The following is a 21,971-nucleotide window of genomic DNA, read 5'->3' as shown; positions in this document are numbered from 1 at the left end:
AACTCCCATTGACTTCAGTGGGGGATCAAGATTTCATGTGTGGTTTTTGCTTCAAAAAGCATACAGGTCTAATTATAGATGTGATATAAAAAATGAGAGCAACGAATGGGGGGAAAGAGTGGTGGATGAAGATCTAAGAATAGTCAGATGACCGTTATGTGCACATTTAGATGGTTCCACGCTATAGATGCATGCTGTATCTGAAAATGTAATTGTTTTTAAAGTGGGTAGTCATTTCCCCTCACCTAGCCTTTGAACTTCACAAGTGTCACATACATGACGTACTATTAGGCTTTTGGCAGAAAGTGTTGAAAATAAGCCTGTATGAGACACAATATTCAAATGGTTACTTAAAACAGAATGTGCAGAAAAATTACCTGTTACCAAGGATATCATGTAGTTATATGGCTGTGTATTTTCATGAAATAATACGTCTATCACAAATAATTGTTCTGATTAACCAGAGATGAGGAGGAGGGGAAAAAATGATGCGCTCTCATTGTTAATGTTGATTTCCAATTGTTATAGCAGAGATTTCATATTAGGGTTGAATTTATTAATTTCTGATTCAGGTTCCATTCTTTGGTCCACTCTTCGATGGCGCTATTGTTAATGGAAAAATTCTTCCGATTATGGTTCGTGCAACAGCTATAAATGCAAGCCGAGCGCTGAAATCACTGATTCCATTATACCAAAACTTGTATCCTTTTCACCTGTACAGTTTTCACATACATTGACTTTTTAGGGCTAAAGACATTTTTCTCATGTTTTTGTTTAAATCTTAGATTTCTATCAACTTAATTCAGGGAATATATTTTAAACTGATATTTTTTAAGAAACTTCATATTAATGCTTTAAAATTGCCCAAATGAAGACCCTTTTGTGCTTTTAAATAAGGAATGATGGTTTCACATACAAGTCCATTTCATATACAGATTTTTCCAAAAATAGCTGATTTGTGGTATTATTAGCAGCTTTTTCCTTTAGTGAAAGTAGATATTTATTCATTAACATTGTGTAATTTTGTTTTTCAATCCCAGTAGGATTGTTTTTGTTTCAAAAAGAGAAAAATTACTTTCTATTATTGCTGCTTATTAGCTTGATTATTGTGGTACCCGATACATAGTTGTATAATACAGTTAAGAGCACCAGGCCATCATCAGAGTTACATAGGCATGTCTTTATAGAGATGCCTGAAAAGTTTATAGCCTTTTCCTGTTAGAATTTTATATTTCTGTAAACTTCAGAACTAGGCGCTCCCAAGAAAATAAAATTACAGAACAGCATGAAGTGAAAATAAAAACATGAGGTAAACTAGTCCACTTTAAGAAAAGAAAAAAATTAATACCACTTGATGTAATATAGCTACATACTTTTATCCATATATATCATTACATAGTAAATGGTTTGTTGCTTTTTACATTTCTCCCCTTTCTAAGATTGACTTCTCCTATTATGTTTTTGACCAAGTAAATGTATGCTCTTGTATCTATTTTAAGTAATGAACAGGAGAGTTAAATTGGAATTAAGATTTTTTTTCAACTCTGTATGTTAACTTCTACCTGCAGTGTAGATTTATTGCCTTGCGTTTGTCAGCCGATAGACTATTACTTAAATGTTCTGTATTCTTTCAGAAATTGACTTTGTAGTAGTTGTGTAATTTTGCTTTTATTGTCCCATTTGATATGATGATATAGATTTATAGATGGATGATGGTATCACATTGATCACATTTAATGACATTTCTGCAGTCTCTTTTTGTTGACAGATATGCAGATGCACCATTATTTCACTTTTGGAGAGGTCTGAGTTTTGTGTTTGAATTTTTGTTTGATGGGTTTTTTTTGTTTTTGTTTTTTGGCTCTCTCTCAAAGTGGCTTGGACTCGGAATTTCAAATGTGTTGCCGTCATTTGACCTCAAAAAGATCTGGGGTTTATGTGTGTACTGAACCATGCAGGGTGGACAGTTGAAAGTTACTTGCCTTGAAATAACCTTCTATGTGCTATGCAAAGTAGCAGTGTATCTGAGCTTTTGTGAGGAGTACTTTTGCATGCAACAAATCCCAGAGATGTAATCTGCAGGTTTTAAATTCTGTGCCCTGAATTTGTCCAGGACCTGAAGGTTGTATATACTGCAAGAACTCCTGCAAAGATTGCAGATTCTGTGCTCCTAATTGTAGTTGCTTATCTACATATTATCATACATCATTATTATATACAGTGGTCATCATTAAAATATGGACATTTATCATTTTAAATCATTAGCATTGCTTTGGTATGAAAGATATCCTCTGTATGTTGTTGGAATTTGTGACCCCATTTAGCATGCACATTAAGTGTCAATGTACTGTACTGGGTACCAGTTTTAAATGACTGCATTATTAATTGGTGACATAGTGTGAGTTGTCATCTGCCTATGCTCAGATTATGTGTTGTGTTCACTGCTCTTCATAATACTTTGACGATAAAAGTTTTTAACTACTGTAAATGCAAACACTTGCATTATCTAATCTTCATGATACCTCTGTGAAGGATGTCAGCAGGGCTTCAAATATCTTCCTTCTCAGGATGAATAAAATGTTTGCCCTGGTGAATTGGGCTGTGAATCCCCTGCCTGCTCCTGTGGAGAAGAGGAGGACAGAATAGCCCTGTTGCTGCTCCTTTAGAAGGAGGGAAAAGGAGAAAGAGGGAGTACAGTGGCTCAGGCATACTAGTCCATTTTTAGGAGGGGAGAGGATGAAAGAGACCAGAGTAGTTGGAGCCTTGACTTTTCAGAGGGTAAACAGGAGGGAGGAACAGAGGGCCCAGGTGGAGAGGTTTATGATACGTCAAGGACCTTCTGAATGTCCAGCAGTGGGGCAGTTGCAGCACAACAGAACCCTACAAAGAAGTAGCAGGAACCAAATTGATTTTTATTTATTTATTTTTGTTTGTTTATTTGGACAGGAGGGGCAGATTTAATTGTGAGCAGCATTGTGGTTTATTAATGACACTGAAGATGGGGCAATAGTAATTAAATTAGACTGGGTTTTGAGGGGACAAGTCATGACAGATTAGATGAGTGTTCTGGCAAATGAGTGTCAGAGACATTCTTCAAACCCTGTAGCAGACATGCCTAATCTGCAAAAAAAAATGCAGAAATTGGGCTTGGTTTTGGCTTAATTGGCTTGTGAGTTGCTTGTTGGCTACTTTTTGGCTTGTAGGTTTTGCTTGCGTGGCTTGTAGCTTGTTGCTTGTTTTTTTGCTCCGCTCCTGGCAAACATGGGAAAGTGGGGGCAAAGCGGGGGAGAGATTCACAGGTGCACAGCAGGCTCACCACAGGCCCAGACTGCACGCTGGGGGGATCTAGTCATATAGAGTGTTGGGGTTCTTAGGGATTGGCTTGTTTTGGCCTTGTTTTGAAATGGGGTTTGCTTGATTTTTGGCTTATTGTGAAAGTCGGGGTGCTTATTTACCACGTGAAAGTTGGCAGCTGTGCCCTGTAGTTGAGTATTCTCTCCTTTTTGAAGCTGGAGAAATTGAGAGAGGGTAAAGTTGTTCAAAACCACTGTAGTAGTTGATTTCAAAGCCATGATTAGAACACAGGAGTCTGACTCCAGTCTGATATTCATCCCACCATGCCATGCCATCATTCAGTATGTAGTATATGCTACCTGGAAGACATTTTTGGATTACTGTTGGTCACGTGATACCCAGCTGTGTACTTCTCCGTCTCCGGAAGGGGCTTTTTAGTGATATAAAAAGCCAAGGTGGAGATCTCGAGAGCCCCAGTTATTCAACCACATACATGCTTGCTGGGACTACTTACTATCTGCAACTCTTTGCAGGATTGGAACCTGAAAGAGTAATGGTGACTGAAGGGAAGAGTCTGGTGTCGCTGTCTAGGTGCATGTAGTTTGATTTCATTAACTTTGTGTTTTACTGTTTCAAAATGTTATGGCTCTCGCGTGTGTGTGTGTAGATTTCTGTAACTGCTTTGCAATTGGAATTTTATTATAGATATCACCCTTGAAAATGTTTTTGCTATTCTATTGGAAGATAACCAACTATACAGGAATTCCCAGGATAGTGCTGTAACTAAGAGCATGAACATGATCCTTAAATGTGTAATCACAGGAATATCAAGCAAGAGCTGGAAGCTGGTACTACCTTTGTATGTGGCATTTATGAGACTATTACTAGAATACTGTCTCCAGTTCTGGTGTCCACACTTAAAAAAAATTATTTATTTTTTTTAAGAACTGGGAAGGGTTCAGAAAAGAGCTACAAGAATGATTCAGGGTCTGGAAAATGTTTGTAGTGAGAAACTACAGGAGCTCAGTAGTCTATTCAGCTTCAAGAAAAGATTAAGAGGTGACTTGAGCACAGTCTATAAATAACTACCATTGTAATTTACAGTATTGTTATAGCTGTGTTGGTCTCAGGATTAGAGAGACAATCTTGGGTCAGTGTGGCATGGCACGTCCTTCGTCTCGCCAGACTTAGCATTTCCCCTTCTGGTGTTGGTGGGTCCTCAGATAATCAGCCCCACTCAGGGCAGGGTTTGCCTTCCCCCTTCTGTGCTCCTTTGGTCACATTTTCAGGATAGGCCTCAGCGTCAGCCTGAGGGGGTGATCCTCCACCAAACAAAAAGGAAACAGTCTCATAAACACAAAAACTCAGGGGGGCACCTTTCGCTGTCTCCTCACTGGTGCAGGGTGTCGTCCTGCTGGTTGTCTTGGGGTGTCAGTCCTTCCCCTAGCAGGCACTCAGATTTGGCTGTTTCCCATATGAGAAGGAGCACAGCCTCTCCTGGAGCAGCTTATTTCTCTGCTGCCACTAGCCTGGAAGGAGCTTGCTTCTCTCTCTTCCCCCTTTCTCTCACCAAAGGAGGGGTTTTAAATGGTCTCAGGCAGCCCTTAATTGGACTCGGGTGTCCCTAATTGACCTGAGGTAGCCCCTTCTCAGCTAGTAGGGAAGAGGGCCTTTAATATTCTAGGACTAATGTATCTGCCTTCCAGTGTGCAAGGTGCCAGCGGCAGCAGCACCTGCAGGAGACACCACCCGCTAACCCCTCAGCCCAGCAAGATGCTCTCAGTCCACCTGGCTTCAGTATTTGCATGATACAAGTGTAGATCATTTTTTCTTCTGGTGTTCAGCTTATGTCTCATGAACAATGGAATGTTCAAACTCTCCACCATTTCTGATTTTCCTATCAGTAGGTAGGTTCAGTACATAGAATGTGATGATATTAAGTGGTCTTGCTCATTTGTGGATTTTTAGTGAGAATATGTGATCAGGGATTTCCATACAGTTCAGTGAGCTAATCTGAATTTGGTAAAGTCAGAGGATGTTTGTTCTAATTCATAGTACCAATACAGAAGCCTTTAAAAATCTCATTTTGGGTCAATCAGGAATTTAGAATCTTATTTTACAGTTGTTCCCTCAATCCCCCTCAATTTCTTAGATCTCAAAAATCCTTGGTTCCCTGAATTTCCATGCTTTATTGCCCACTCCACAAATCCTTGTGTCAAAAAGTCAGTCTTTTGGATAAGTAAGACTTGTTATAGCACCTTCTAGTGCCACTAATGCCATTCTTGGACCCACCAAAAGAGTTGCTGGCAAAATAATGAAAGGCACTCTCTCTCCAACAGCTAAGCATACTGTTAGTATGCTACGGCCACCATCAGAGCAAATGATCAATCTAGGATCTTTATATCCGTGGGGTAGTACATGTAATGCTGTTGGATTGCTGAGTTAGCCCATAACTCACCTGCTTGCTTAGAAGAGGAAAGGTGGGAGCCTCCATTTTTTAAAAATAAGCTTTCATGGAGAAAACGTTTCAGAAAACATGCATGTAGGTTTACAGAAAAGGGGGTAGTTCTATTCTTGACTCAAAAACTTTGCCATTCAATATAAATAATTTGTTTACTTTGATAAACTTTTTCGTAAGAGGCTTGCAGTGCTAGCAACTCTAAGTGTGTTGGAAATAGGCACTGTATGAATCTTTCCACACCATTCTGCCAGTGCATATAGGTCTTGAACTATAACATGATCTTGCTCTTGCAGCTCTCTGCTAGGAGAAAGTGACAATCCATGAAAAATGTTTTTGGAGATTTTGTAATGTGGGCTAATGTCCATTAAGAATTCTGCCTAAAATTTAAAGGAAAAGGAGACAATATCAATAAACTAAGATATATAAAGCAGGGTTGCTAAATAGTTAGGAAAATAGTGTTTCCTAGCCTTTCTATTTATAAACACCTGGTTTCTGCCTGGACACTAACTGGTCTTACATTTTCTTTATAGTATATTCCTGAAGAGTTAGTAGTTGAAACATTGTTCTCAAACCTTTAGCCTTTCAACATATTTGTTTTAATGAGAATGGAAAAAATCTTCCTTGTACACCAACACATTACTCTTCTCCCTACATCTTTTGTTTTTCATATTCATTTTGAGTCTTTATAGTTTCCATCACTTGTTTTATTCATGAGATAATGTTCTGAGGTTTCACTTAAAGGTTGAAAATACTTTGAAGTTACTTGTAAAATTCAAACCTCTAATGAAGAGGGGCTTACTTGATTTATTTGATGTGCTTTCTACTGATTTGCCCAGAAGAGGGCTTTACAGGAAAACAGAGCTCATATTTGTTGTGCCTCTTAGACTAACATCTGCCTTCAGATAATCTTTCCATGTTTGAAATTCCATCTTATTTTTATCTTAAAATTAAAAATGGTGTGAAGTAACAATATATCGTAAACTGAGAAATTTTGTACCATTCAAGTTCTGGGGCAGATTTTTTTCATTTAATTAAGAAAAGTTCATATTGATCTGTTAAGTTTTCAGGTTGTGATTTGTGAATAGTCAGAAGGGAGATTTAAAAAATAACCTTAAGGTAGTTATTTGAACAGTGAACTGAAGGGTATTATACCAAATGAACGTTAGTGGCTCATAGAGGTATTCCTCTTCCACCGAACTTGATACTTTAATTGTCTTTATTACTAAAGTAAAAGTATTAGAGAGCAATGTTATCCTTTTTTGCTTTCTACAGCCAATTCTTTTTAATCTTGTCACTTCTAAGATGTGTATTTTTAAATCAGAATATAAAAATAAAAGATTCTCAAGCTCTGGAAAAATGTCTGGGGGGAGAAAATAGTGACTAAGAGCTCTTCTGCTTCCACAAGTGGAACTGAAACCAACAGATCAAGGTTAGTGCAGCGTTTCTCAAACTGGGGTCCATGAGAGTACTCCAGGGGGTCTGCAGGCCCTGCTGATCAACTCCTCCCTCTCTCTCCCAGCGCCTCCTGCACGCCGGGGAACAGCTGTTCAGCGGCATGCAGGAGGTGCTGGGAAGGAGGTGCACTTAGGGAAGTGGGTGGAATCATGTCCGGGGCCACCAAGGATCAGCTCCTCTCCCTTCCTCCCAGCGCCTCCTGCATGCTGCAGAACAGCTGTTCCCCGGTGTGCAGGAGGATGGGGTGCACTTGGGGGATGGGGTGGAAAGAGGTGGGGAACAGGAGGAGCAGGGGTGGAGCAGGAGCAGGAAGAGGTGGGGTGGGGGTGGAGTTTTGGGGGAAGAGGGGGGGTGGAGGTGGGGCCTGGGGCTGAGCAGGGGTCTTGGGGTCTGCAAAAAAATTTAAATCAAAATGGGGGTCCTCGGGTAGCTAAAGTTTTTGAGAACCACTGGGTTCGTGCAAGCTCCACAGGATGCTCTCTCCTTTTTCCTAGATCCTGCAGAATCTCTGCAGCAATCTAAATCCACGGATTGGGAGCTGGTGAGCGAAGTAGCCAGCTACACAACATGGCATACTTCTGTGCAAAATGGTTCAGGTAATTGCAGACTGAGTTTGAGGTTCTTCCTTTGGACTGTGAATCCGGCTCCATGAGGAGCCATTCTGTCAGGAGACTACAGAGAGCTGAACATAGACAACATTGGATTGCCTTGACTTAGTTGGATAATGAGAAATCTGTGCGTTTAGGCCATGACACAACACAGGAAACTCCTCTATGCCAGAGAAACCAAAGTAGGGGGAATAATGGGTCTTAAATTAGTATCTTCAATAACCTTTTAACAAATATATATTAGAGCACTTTATTTTTTTCTGCGTGTTGTATTTTTAATTCACGAATTGAACAACTTTAAGTACAACTTGCAATAATCTGAGGTTTTTTGTCTTATATGATCTGGAATTGCTTATTATTCACAATTCTAATCATAGGTTTCTTCATAAACATGGGTACTGCTAACATAGAAATATAAAAGTAGAAGGCAGGAAACTGGTTCACTAATGCCAGTTTCTTTTTTCCTCCTACCCCAACCACCGTATTTCTCAAGTCTAGGAAAGAAAAATATCAGCATTTTGTATTCAATTAATATCATATATTTTGCATCAGTCGTTGAATACCCAATATAAATGTCATAAGCGCTGCTTGCGTGCGTGCGCGCGCTCTCTCTCTCTCTCACACATATATATAATATATATATCCCCAAATAGTGACAGAAGAGTTTCCAGGCTACCAGGGCTGTCCCTAGGGAGGTGTGGGGCCCGGGACATAGGTGCGAGTTGCTGTCTGCTGGGGGGAACTCCCCCCAGTTCTGCCCAGGTCCTGCCCCCACTCCACCCATTCCCCAAGGCCCCTGCCCCGTCTCACCCTTGCTCCCTCCCCCCCAGTGCCTCCTAATGCCGCGAAACAGTTGATCAGCTGTAGGCACCGGGAGGAAGGGGAAGGGCTGATCAGTGGGGCCTGTCGGCAGGCCGGAGGTGCTGGGGGGAGTGGGAGATTGGTAGGTTGGTAGGGGTGGCTCCTCCCTGCCTGCCTCCCCTCCCGCTTCCTCGGGAAGCACGGGGACTCCCAAAGCGCAGAGCTCGGGGCGGTTGCCCCCATTCGTCATACCCTAGGGATAGCTTTGCAGGCTACCACTGATCACTGTGGCCTCTCCTGAAAATGGGGAAATATACATCCTCTTGTCGTTGCCCCTGCACTGAATTTTGCTGCTGCAGTTTTGTTCAAACTACCTTACACCTCTAGGACACTCATCATATTGCACCATATTTCTGAAAACCCAGAGCATCCAAGATTTGGCTGTGGGATTTCAGAAGTACAATGTAGTTTAGGGCATGGGGTAAAATGTACATCTCTGACTCTCCCCTACCACAGATGCAGGGCCGGCTCTAGGCACCAGCTAAGGAAGCTGGTGCCTAGGGCAGCAAATCAGGAGGGGCAGCACTTCAGCCATTCTTGGGGTGGCACTACTTCCTCAGCGGCACTTCTGCGGCAACTGTTTGTTTTTTGCTTCACTGCTTGGGGCGGCAAAAAAGGTACATCTGGCACTGCACAGATGGGGAGGAATGGACAACAAAGCTAATTTTAGGTGTTCAGTGTTGATGATTTTTTGCCCCAGACAGATATCTGGGCATTTCCAATACTGTTATTTTAGGTGAATATTCACACCATCCCTAACCATAAGAGATTGTGTATGTAGATTTATGCTACGTGATCCAAACAGATGATCCCTGCTGAGTGTGCCAAAGGAAGGCCGGATATCCAAAGTCCCTCCCACTGTGCCATGAAGGAAATTGCTTCCCAAGTCCAAGCAAAAAATCACAACAGTTATGCATTTTCTGTCCAGACTCACTAGCACATTGTCATGGGTAGATTTGACAATTATTGCAGAACTAAATTGTACTAAAAACTCTCCTCATCTTCTAACCAGTTCAAGATTAAATAAGTTAGTTTTGCATGTGAAATATAAGAATTTATTTACCCTTAAAAATTGGGTATGTATGCTAATTTTATATCAGATTATTTTTAATAGTTTATTCAGGTATTCCAGTTTCAAAGCAACGAGCATAGTGTACAACTTTCTACATTTAAGTAAGATTACCTAAATATTAGAGAGCAGAGGTGGGGTTAAAATTGTTTTACATTTAACTCTAATAAGAGTTCAAACCATTTTTGTATAGTTTTTTTATTATGAGCAAACTGGTTTAATGTATGCATTTGTCACTGATTTCAGAAGGACATTTAAACAATAATGAGTAGTTATAAAAAGAATACTGAAGGAAATATATCGGAAGGATTTTGATTTCTGTAAACCAAAGTCAGCTCAAGTACTCAGAACAGCAAACCTCTTGAAAACCCAAGAAAATGTCTTTTAATTCATAAGAAATCATATATTTAAAAATTCTAAAATCAAACAAATCATTTTAGGATCTTATGTTATAAACTCAGCTATTTCTAAAATATATTATGGATGATAATGTAGTCCTATAAATAGTGAAAATTCAAAACGATAAAACTATGTAAACTAAATTTTGTATGGATAATTGTACTGCTATGTAAGATGTTTTATTCCCATTTTTTTAAAAAAAGACAAATTCCAAAGCATAAATTGTGCTATTTATGTTCATTAAATGTAGTTTGAGTCTTATCTGAGGGACATCTTACCTAACTATATATCTAATGTTGCTCAGTAAATGAGGAGAGTATTGATTGGCATATGCTGCTTAAATCGATCATCCTGACAGCCAGAATTACAGTAATCTGTCAGTATTGATGACTGTCTTTCAAGCTTTGATAGCCTCTCCCTCGCTTATCATGTCTTGCCTTACTTGTATTTGAAGTGCATTTTCTTGCAACCTCTAGTTTTGTCAGGGTAGGTACTTGATAGTGTTTTTTGTCCCTTGAGTCCAATTTATTGGCTTGATCAATGCAATTAGCGTTAAAATGCAACACTGGGGAGCAAGATTAGGCAGTGTTCTGAGTAACAACTGGACCTTAAGGGTAGTACAAGCTTGTTCTCAAACATCATCTATTAGTAACCTGTTGAAAGAATAGAATTTTTTTGCAATGAATAATTCCAGAGCATCACTTTAAATGCCTTGATTTTAACCACTAGAGACCACTGATTGAACCAGCATTTGTGATTGTTTTTTAAACTCTTATCTTGGTGTTTGTCACATAAACACTTCAAATAACTGCAATAGCTGTGTTGGGGATGTATGTATCAAGCATATGTGTATTTTTGTAAGGACACATAAGTACTTTACTTCACTTTCTTCATTGCGTATTTCTTTCTTCAGAACAAAGGATATTAGAATGGTAACAGTAAGTGAAATTATCAAAAGCTAAAAATTCTGCCCCTCCCCAAACTCAAAAATGCTGACTTTTTTTCACAAGCTTTTGTTTCTTTTCATTAGCTAGATCAGTATTAGTTTAGTATAACAATTTTAGCATCAAAAACACAGGTTGTCAATAATTGTTGCTGAATTAGTAACACAGCTTTGTTATCAATTCTTCTGTTATCCAGTTTCAGGAGACATGTTGGAAAGAGATGAAAGAGCCAAATATAAATGAGGCAAAAGTGACCTGTCTGTGCTAGCATAATTTGCCGCTCATAAAGCTGTATTATGAAACTCTTTCAAGGTGGGCTACTGGCATCACTGGTCACTTTCTATTACAGAAAAAAATATTTCAGAGCCACATACTTTTTCATATCGTTGCTAGAGTGTTGTACTGTAGATTGTTCTTGTCTCAATTTTTGTATGGATTGACTTTGCCCCCCTACGTTAGAAAAATGAATATTTCAGTTCATTCCCATATCTACCTGCCTATATCTGATATATATTATTCAACACACAGAATTCCTTCAATGTATTTACTGTTTTATGTCAGGAGAATTTCTGTTTAAACAGAATTTCTGTGGAGTGCCCTGAAAAGCAGTAAGGTAGTTCTGAATCCTATTGTTCTCTGGGACCCCCATACAAGTTCTGGAATTATAACTGCATATATAGGCTTAATAGTGAGGAGTTAGTGCTTGCCTTGGAGAGGTCTCATTTATACCTGTTAGTCTCTCACTCCTGTTTTAAAGCCTGAAATTTAAATATACTGTTCTTGAACTCGGTGGCGTAATCAATATTTAATTACACCATTGTAAAATATACTTGAAATGGTTTTATAAAAACAAATATGGGATTTTCTCTTGCTGTAAGACAAGATGACTAATTCAATCTTATGAAGTATGATCTCATCGTAGCTAGCAGGAAATTACAGTTTTTGTTGATACCTGTTTAACCTTATTAATTTAACGTTTTGGGGTAACAAAAGCCTTCTGTTTAAAGTTTTAACATTCTTGTCCTTTTTAAATGTTATAGCTTGTACAAACATCCCTGATGCCTCCCAGAAGTTCTCCAACAAAACTGAGGAAAACTAGACTTGATATTCCTGATATTTCTAAGGTTTAAAACAAACCCAATCAGAATGTAAAAATTAAAAAATGGGAAAAAAAAAAAAGAGGCCGCCTTTTACACATCATAGAGAAGCAAAAAACAGTATAAATATTGATTTAATCCTTTGCAGGTCATCTTCATCAGCAATAATAGATGTGGATTTCACATACAATTCAAATATGGATTAATATGGTAAAAATTAGAAAAGTTATGGGTATGCAAAAGATGTGTGTGTCCTGTTTTGTATGATTCTATGAATCATGGCTTTTTTTTTTGTTTTTTACAAGCAAAATTAACAGACAGCAGTCTGGTAGAATATAACAGTGGTTTCAGAAGTAGGGGCAGCTCTAGGCACCAGCAAAGCAAGCAGGTGCTTGGGGCAGAAAATTACCAGGGGCAGCATAATGCTGGGGCCCCAGCTCCGACCTGAGGCAGCGTCCTGGGCTGGATCCTGACTGCCCCGGGGGGCGGTAACCAGCCTGTTGCTCTGATTGGCTGTGCGGCAGGGCAGGAGAAGCCAGCTCAGTGGGGAGTGTGTCCCCGTCGCTCTCCCACGGGCAGCAGCCACACCCCCTCAGGCGGGAGCCGGTAGCACGGCCCTGCCCCGGCCGCAGAGCGCATGAGGTGGCGGCAGACCATAGTGGCTGGGCGGGAACATAGTGGCTGCGGGCTCCTCCTCAGTTTGTCCCCGCCGCCACCTCCTATCTGGGAAGGGGAGGGCTGAGCCGAACTTATGTGCTCTCTCTCGGCAGGAGTCCGAGAAGATGGCCAGAGCCAAGGCAAGAATGAGCGGGGCCGGGATCCAGCAGCAGCCCCAACCGCCAGCGTCGGGAGTGTTGGTGGCGGGAGATGTGTCCTCGGACAGTGAGGGGGGAGCATGAGGGCCCCCAGAAACTCGTCCAGAAAGTGTCCACCACAGGCCATATCTGCTGCAAGGTAAGAGCTGGGCTGGGCAGGATGGTCCCCAGGATACCTGGGGAGCTTCTGCCTGTTGGAGCCCCAGAGGCTGCCGCATACCTCCCCAGCCCCGCACAGCGCGCCGGTGCCTGGTCTCCTCCTGCCTCCCCCCTGCAGGGGGCAAGTGACCGGGCAGAGAGGGACAGCATCTAGCCAGCCAGCCCAGCGCCTCTTCTTTGGCCGAAGCCCAGCCCCGGAGCTCTCTCTATCGCATGCCCCTCAGGCTCAAAGTTCCAGCTGGGCGGCCTCAGCTCTGGGAAAATGCCAGGCAGGGCTGGGTCCAGGGTGTGTCCCAGCTCGTAGGGAGCACTCTTGCCCCAATGACTAGTGCCTTACCTACGGCCAAGTACAGTAGTGCGATAGGAGACGTGAAAAATATCGTGTCACGCTGTGACATGGTCACTCAATTTGAACATGCGTAATTGTGTTAATGTTAAGGGTTATTGATTGATTAAATCAGGAATCATGATTACTTGTGTGTACTGTACCACCATATCGGCGCCATTTGTGCCAACTCTGTGTCGCATCAGTGCCAGTGGTTATAGGGCTAAATTTCCCGGACAGAAACGAAAACGACTTTCCGGTGCTGCCTACCGGCAACAAAGAGAGAAATAGCAAAAAGAATTAGAAAAACTATCTCGTACTTCATATAAGTGTTTTTAAAAAGTCGACAATCAAGGAGAAAGCGCCAAGCAATGCATTAAAAGTGATTATTCATCAACTGATGAAGACCAATCGAACCAAAGATTATCTTTATCAACTGATAAAGATGAACAACAGTCCGACCAAAGATTATCTTCACTAACTGAGAAAGACGAATAATCACAATCCATCCAAAGGTTTACTACTTCAGCTGAAGAGTCCAGAAACAAAGAACTGTTATCCAAATGTAAAACTGAAGTACAATTATTGGAAGGTGGAGAGACTGACATAGGATCGGATCCAAGTACATGGCCAACAATAATTACTGATGCAATGCAAATGATTACTGTGAAAAATGGTCCTTCAAAACTAGATCCTACATTTGAGTATCCATTTAATGAGTCGAATCGTCGATTTATGTCATCCAGTATGAAGAAAAAAATGAAAAATGGGGAACAAATTAATAGATTGTGGTTAGTGTATTCACAGACTAAAGATGTAGTTTTTGGGTTTTTTTTCTGCAAACTGTTCTGTAACTTGGACATTCTTCTAGCAACTGCAAGTTTTAATGACTGGTGAAATTTGCATCAGCTTTTGAAAGAACATGAAACATCAAAAAATCATTTACACTCGTTGACAAATTGGATTGAGCTGTCAAACAGATTACGTTCTGGTACAACAATCGATTGCGGTACAGCAATGTCTGCTAAATTCAGAAATTCTACGTAGTCAAGCTATGTTGGAACGTTTACTGGCAATCATTAATTTCCTAGCCAAACAGTATCTTGCATTCTGTGGATCCTCGGATATTTTATATGAGAATAACAATGGAAATTTCTTGAAATTGGTTGAGTTATTGGCAAAATTTTGATAGTGTTTTGGCTGAGCATGTATGAAGAGTGAAAGATGGACAGATTCACACCCATTATTTGGGTAAAAATACACAAAATGAGAATACAATTAATTTCTAATGGAGTGCATAATGAAATTTTATTGGATTTGAAACATGCCAAATATTACTCAATTATAGTTGATTGTACTCAAGATCTGAGCAAAACCAAGCAAATGTCAATAGTTTTACGATTTGTGAAAATTGATGAAAATGCAGAAGTGAAAATTTGTGAACGCTTTCTAGAATTTACACCAGTGAACGAAACTACTGGGGAAGCCCTCTCAGATGTAATTCTACAGAGACTGGAACACTATGGAATACCTTTAGAAAATATGTGGCCAACGGTACGATAACGGCTCAAACATGCGAGGACGACATGCAGGTGTACAGCAAAGAATATTGAATTTAAATCGAGCTTTTTTCGTTCCTTGCCATGCGCATTCGCTCAATCTGGTTGTCAGTGATGCTGCCAAATCATCTAAAGATGCCGTTTCGTATTTTACCACAGTGCAAGCAATTTACAACTTTTTTAGTGCTTCCACACACTGTTGGGCAGTCTTGAAGAAGCATCTTGAACAAAAACTCACACACAAACCTCTAAGTCAAACGAGATGGGAAAGTAGGATAGACGCTATTAGACCATTCCGATGTTCATCAGGAGAGATTTACGATGCACTATTCGAAATAAGCCAGGACTTGTCGTATGATCCTTTATTTCGACATGAAGCTGAAACATTGGCTCAGAAAATGATGCAGTTTCAATTTTCATGTTGCACAGTTATTTGGCATAATATTCTAAATCAAATTAATTTGACCAGCAAAGTTATGCAGGATATAACCATAGACGTATCCGAGGCAAAGACGATTTTGAATAAAACGCTGGAATATTTTAAAAAATACCATTCAGATGAAGGATTTGACGAAACGGTCAAAGAAGCAACAACAATAGCAAATTATCTTGATTTGGAACCAACGTTTACACCTCAACAATTCATTTGTTCTCAAAAAAAACAAGACAGTTTTGTTATGAGGCTCATGATGATCCTATTCTCAATCCAAAAGAAAGGTTTAAAGTTAAATGTTTCTATTGTATTTTGGATGTAGCTATAATTTCCACTGAAGAAAGATTTTATCAGTTGCATGGTCATTGTGAAACTTTTGAATTTATATACAGTATTAGAAACATTAAAAATCAGTTTTCCAAAGAAGACCTCATGAAGCACTGCCAAGACCTACATTTAGCGCTCAGTACTGATAACGCTGCTGACATTGATGCAGTAGAATTGTATGATGAATTAATAGCTTTATCTGAGCTAATAAGTCCTAAAACTTCTCCTCTAAAAGTATTAGAATTTATAGCAAGAAATTATTTTTTCACTCCAAACCCTGCTATAGCATTCCGCATTCTTTTAACATTACCAGTATCAGTGGCTTCTGGTGAGCGCAGTTTCTCAAAACTGAAATTACCAAAAAATTATTTGAGGTCCACCATGTCTCAAAATCATTTGTTAGGACTCTCATTAATTTCAGTTGAAAGTACCGTTGCAAAAAATTTAGATTTCACTGAATTATTAAAGGTCTATGCAAGTATAAAAACCAGAAAAATTCAGTTCATATAAATTCTTTTAATTTATGAGAAACGGGGCGCACTGGAAGACACGAACTTTTTTCATTACAGTGTATAGTTAAACCCAAATTGTTTGTAATTGTGATTTTTTTAAAAATTAAATGAGTACACTAGTAGGAAATTTGTTTTATTTCACTAACTACAAATTCTTTTTTCATTTTTTTTTTATTTTAAACAGTCAAAAAAAATAGCAAAGTGCAAACGTGTAAAAGCCAAAAAAAAAAAAGGGGGCGGGGGGAAGGAGGGCAGCCAAAAATTTTTTTGCTTGGGGTGGCAAAAAACCTAGAGCCGGCCCTGTTCAAAAGAGTTGGTTGAGAATATTGTCAAATCTATTTCTGCGTGTGTTTACATATGGTCATCAAAACAGTTAGATCATACTATCCTGCACCAGCTGAGAGATTTAAAAATATATATTACTAAGAAATCTGGAAAAAAGGTAGTATCTACATGCCCACTTGTCTTCTGTGTTTTGCAACTGTTAAGGAAAAAAAAACTATATATCTAAACCTGTGTGTGTGTGCGCGCGTGCATGTAACTATTTAGAGATAGATTTGTTGATGTAACAGTGCTGATTAAGTGATCAGGCCATCCTGAAGTGGTACCAGTAAAACCATATACACACCATTGTGTATTATGCCACGTATTTTACAGAAAAACTCAAGAAGTCATTATAAAACAAGTATTAAAAATCAGTTTTGCAATAATTGGGAATTACCATATAAGACTCAGGAGATCATGAATCCTAATCTTGGCCCTGCTAATAAAATTAATACCCAATACATTTTTAGACTCTTTTTAGGAATACTTTAAAAATATTTTAATTGCTGATTAATTCCATCTGACAAATATGGGTCACAAATTTATCTCTTTCCTTCTGAATGTTTCTCCTCTCAAACATATAAGAATGCAGGCTATTAAAAATCTTTTAATTTCCATTTGACAAGCCACAGTTACCATCCATCTGTTCTTGCCAATTGTGAAAAAGGTTCAATTTTCAGCAAAGCCATGCATTTCACAGAAGCTATGTGAAGTGAAATTTCACAGGGGACATGATGGATCCTGATTCTTAGTGATAAACCTTTGGGGCCAGCAGGGTTGGCATATGGTTCAGCATGATATGAAGGCTTTGGTTCCCTGGCTTCACTTCTTTGGCGTGGAGCAGATAAAACCCGGCTGTTGAGTATTGTTTCACTGGACACCAATCATGGGCAGCAGGAACTGCCCATTTAACTCTCTGTGGGAAGGAAGCCCAGACACTGTTCACAATAGTACTATTGTAGGGTTGCAAACTGCTCTGAACAGCTTGACAGCACAGGGAAGGAGGGGTAAAAGGCTTGCTTTGCTAATTGCTGCTCAAAATAAGGAAGGGGAAAATAGTTGAGATCTGATACTTATTTCAAGGTTTTTTGCATAAAAGAACTTTGTTACAAAAATCAAATAGAAATGGCATAATTACACAGCTGCCTTTACATAATTTCATGCTTAATACTTGATAATCTAATATCTGCACAAGAGTTTGCCTGTGAAAGGAAAAATATTTTCTTCTCCTGTGATGGGAGAAGCAAAAGCATGAAGAAAATATAGTCGATTGGACTTAGTAACAAAATTTCTCTTGTTAGAAGTTTACTTATTCTGTACTGGTGTTGTATTGAAAACAGTTAATTCATTTATGTGTGTATAAATGTAATATTATTTCTACTGGGCACTTTGGCATATTTTCAGTATTTCTAATTTAGTTCTATAAAGTCCTATCCTTTTTAGTGGTGTCTTCACAGGAAACTTTTTAATACTTTTCTTCTTGTCCCTGTCTGTCTGTATATATGTACAATATAAGCTTATACTTCTGATGATATGAAAACATTTGAACTCTACATTCATGTTAGAGCCACAGGGTAAACAGTCAGTTTGCTTCCAGACAGTTAACCTTAGCTAAAAATGTAGTCTCTGCAAAGAGTACAAGATTTACATCAGTGATCCAATCCTACTGTTACCAAGCAAAATCTTTAAGGATTTTTTGAAAAGAAAAACAGGGTAGAGTGAAGATCATTTCACATACATAAGCTTTACACAGATAAAGTGCAAGGAGTTTGGGGAGATGAAATTCACCTCTCCGTATCTAGAATCAGGGTATCGGGCGGCAGCGCACCCCCACATTCTATCTACACCAGCCTCTGGAGTAGAGAAGCAATTGCAATCCCTCTGCACTGCCTGTGCAGTGTAGTGATTAGAGCAACTGGATCCTTTTAAAAAGAAAAGGAGTACTTGTGGCACCTTAGAGACTAACAAATTTATTTGAGCATAAGCTTTCGTGAGCTACAGCTCACTTCATCGGATGCATGCAGTGGAAAATACAGTAGGGAGATTTTATATACACAGAGAACATGAAACAGTGGGTGTTACCATACACACTGTAACAAGAGTGATCAGGTAAGGTGAGCTGTTACCAGCAGGAGAGTGGGGCGGGGGGGGGCGGAGAAAAACCTTTTGTAGTGATAATCAAGGTGGGCCATTTCCAGCAGTTGACAAGAATGTCTGAGGAACAGGAGTGGGGGAGGAATAAACATGGGGAAATAGTTTTACTTTGTGTAATGACCCATCCACTCCCAGTCTTTATTCAAGCCTAAGTTAATTGTATCCAGTTTGCAAATTAATTCTAATTCAGCAGTCTCTCATTGGAGTCTGTTTTTGAAGGTTTCTTTGTTGAAGAATTGCCACTTTTAGGTCTGTAATCAAGTGACCAAAGAGATTGAAGTGTTCTCCAACTGGTTTTTGAACGTTCTACTTCTTGACGTCTAATTTGTGTCCATTTATTCTTTTACGTAGAGACTTTCCAGTTTGACCAATGTACATGGCAGAGGGGCATTGCTGGCACATGATGGCATATATCACATTGGTAGATGTGCAGGTGAACGAGCCTCTGATAGTGTGACTGATGTGATTAGGCCCTATGATGGTGTCCCCTGAATAGATATGTGGACACAGTTGGCAATGGGCTGTGTTGCAAGGATAGGTTCCTGGGTTAGTGGTTCTGTTGTGTGGTTGCTGGTGAGTATTTGCTTCAGGTTGGGGGGCTGTCTGTAAGCAAGGACAGGCCTGTCTCCCAAGATCTGTGAGAGTGATGGGTCGTCCTTCAGGATAGGTTGTAGATCCTTGATGATGCATTGGAGAGGTTTTAGTTGGGGGCTGAAGGTGACAGCTAGTGGCGTTCTGTTATTTTCTTGGTTGGGCCTGTCCTGTAGTAGGTGACTTTTGGGTACTCTTCTGGCTCTGTCAATCTGTTTCTTCACTTCAGCAGGTGGGTATTGTAGTTGTAAGAACGCTTGATAGAGATCTTGTAGGTATTTGTCTCTGTCTGAGGAGTTGGAGCAAATGCGGTTGTATCGTAGAGCTTGGCTGTAGACAATGGATCATGTGGTGTGGTCTGTATGAAAGCTGGAGGTATGTAGGTAAGCATAGCAGTCAGTAGGTTTCCAGTATAGGGTGGTGTTTATGTGACCATCGCTTATTAGCACAATAGTGTCCAGAAAGTGGATCTCTTGTGTAGACTGGTCCAGGCTGAGGTTGATGGTGGGATAGAAATTGTTGAAATCATGGTGGAATTCCTCAGGGGCTTCTTTTCCATAGGTCCAGATGATGAAGATGTCATCAATGTAGTGCAAGTAGAGTAAGGGCATTAGGGGACGAGAGCTGATGAAGCGTTGTTCTAAGTCAGCCATAAAAATGTTGGCTTACTGTGGGGCCATGTGGGTACCCATAGCAGTGCCGCTGATTTGAAGGTATACATTGTTCCCAAATGTGAAATAGTTATGGGTGAGGACAAAGTCACAAAGTTCAGCCACCAGTTTAAGCATCAGTCTGCTGGCCTGCCCCATCCCTGTCCTCCAGAGCTGCTTCTGTGGGTCTCACATAGACATCCCACAAAGACATGCAAGAGGCTGCCTGTGTGCAGACACTGTGCCTGCTTTTGCCAGCATAAGTCCCAAAGAGGAGCTTATGTGGTGCTAGTTCTAATAATTAACACATACTGTCCTATAGTCACACTGATCCCTATATTGAAGTCTTTAATAAGACAGATTCTACTCAAGTCAAAATAGGAAATTTGCCTGAATAAGGACTTCAGGACTGGACCATTTTTATCCAAGTCTATCTCACTGTTTTGTTTTCACCTCCTATAGTCTGTTACTAAAATACGAACTTTGAAGTGTCTATAAACACAACCATTAGTGTCTCAACCTCTCTACTCATGAATTTAATCGGTAGTCCATTATAGACATGAGAAATTGGTCTTTGTGGTATGGAGATCCAATGGCGAGTATACCAAAAATGGGAATCCTCAGCTCTGCAAGATTTATAGAATGAGAAACATAGAACCAGCAAACTATAGTAAAATTTAGAGTTTCTACTAACATGATTTAGTAAATATGCCCCTGCTGTATTTCAAAAAGATAATTCATTGAATGCCCATTCTTCCTCTTACTGTAGAGTAGATTATATTTAAGTCAAGATTAATGGATAGATTTTAATGTTAAAATCCAGTCTCTGAGCCTGTCATTCCCTAGAGGCATATAGTGCATTAGTTTAAGCCAGTATGCTGCTTATCATAGATACTATGACACTGTCTTAAATGACAGTTTACTGTACTTTGTTACTGCGTACTCTCGTAATAAAATCACTATTTTGTGTTCTTGATAATTACAATATTAAGTAGAAACTTAATTTGATTACTGCACATTTAGATACAGATAGCTCTTAAGTAATTGCCCACTGTAAAATTTCTGAAATTTATTTTTTTTAGGTCTGTCAGTGTCTAAGTTTAATACTAACTCCAGATGCTTGCTTTATTTGTTAGCTGAACTAAAACATCTTTGTGCTGAAAAGAACTCTACATTTTTTTTTCCATGCAAGTAATCTCTCTTATCCCTTAGCTTTTCTCACTTGAAACCCATGTTTGTTTTAAAAATATTTAAGAAGAGAATTGGTTGATGTTTGCATTTTTTCTGTGAGCTTAATAAAATTACTTCAGAATTCTAAAGGGTAGAAGTATTGTTTTACATTGTTGCTGAATCAATGGCTATTTTTTTACTGCAAAATTGACAGAACTGGTGCTTAAAATGTTTGCAATTTTTGTTACCTAAGGAACTGACCAAATCAACAGTTAAGTATATTGAATATATTCTTATTTTAATATTTATATAAAATTTTATACAACTTTGATGTTTTGTTAATACTCTGAAAATATTAATTACAAATGTAAGTCCACAGGAGTGACCCTAAATCCTCAATTTAGAATTCTCCACAGATACAGTTAATCTGTTAAAATGTTTTCATATGAACTTTAGAAGAGAATGAGTTGTAGCTTGCTGCAGTTTTTCTGACATTTTTCATTTAGTAATTGAGTGTTGTAAGTGGTTAAGTATGGTCCAAATTTTATCCTACCCAGCTTGTATTAATGTGCCTACACTCACACTGCCTTAGCACCTGTTATGGATTTTGAGTCATCTGGCAGCCCGTGAGACTTAGATAAAGAAGTACCAGGTGTCCTGCTTGTCTCTTAATTGAGACGCATTGTAAACAATATAGACTTGGCAATATGGTTATAGGGATGGATTAAAGCTCAGCTTTGTCTGCTCTGACAAGTCACTGCTTT

The 21,971-nt window shown here is 39.4% G+C and overlaps 1 protein-coding gene and 1 long non-coding RNA gene across 17 annotated transcripts in view; both read left to right on the top strand.

Moving 5' to 3' along the window:
* The window catches only part of RALGAPA1 (Ral GTPase activating protein catalytic subunit alpha 1), a 231,499-nt gene that overhangs the window by 179,854 nt on the left and 29,674 nt on the right, over nt 1–21,971 (top strand). For all 15 annotated transcript variants that reach the window (XR_012159487.2, XM_073349047.2, XM_073349040.2 and 12 more), the window contains one exon: nt 573–700. Coding sequence is in view for 14 of the 15 variants with exons in the window: in XM_073349047.2 (XP_073205148.1) it covers nt 573–700 (128 nt within the window). In the remaining variant the exon portion in view is untranslated. The remainder of the gene's footprint in view (nt 1–572; nt 701–21,971) is intronic.
* Nucleotides 7,607–21,971, top strand: part of LOC140913166 (uncharacterized) — a 32,551-nt gene continuing 18,186 nt past the window's right edge. Inside the window, exons 1-3 of one of the 2 annotated variants that reach the window (XR_012159488.2) lie at nt 7,607–7,806; nt 12,959–13,142; nt 13,728–15,264. This is a non-coding gene — a long non-coding RNA (uncharacterized LOC140913166). Of the gene's footprint in view, nt 7,807–12,958; nt 13,143–13,727; nt 15,265–21,971 lie in introns of those variants that run through there. The other variant, XR_012159489.2, reaches the window with a different exon arrangement.

The sequence above is a fragment of the Lepidochelys kempii genome, chromosome 6 (genome assembly GCF_965140285.1).
Source record: "Lepidochelys kempii isolate rLepKem1 chromosome 6, rLepKem1.hap1, whole genome shotgun sequence".
Taxonomy (NCBI): domain Eukaryota; kingdom Metazoa; phylum Chordata; order Testudines; family Cheloniidae; genus Lepidochelys; species Lepidochelys kempii.
Note: the sequence above shows the minus strand (reverse complement) of the source record. Positions and strands in the feature narration are given on the sequence as shown.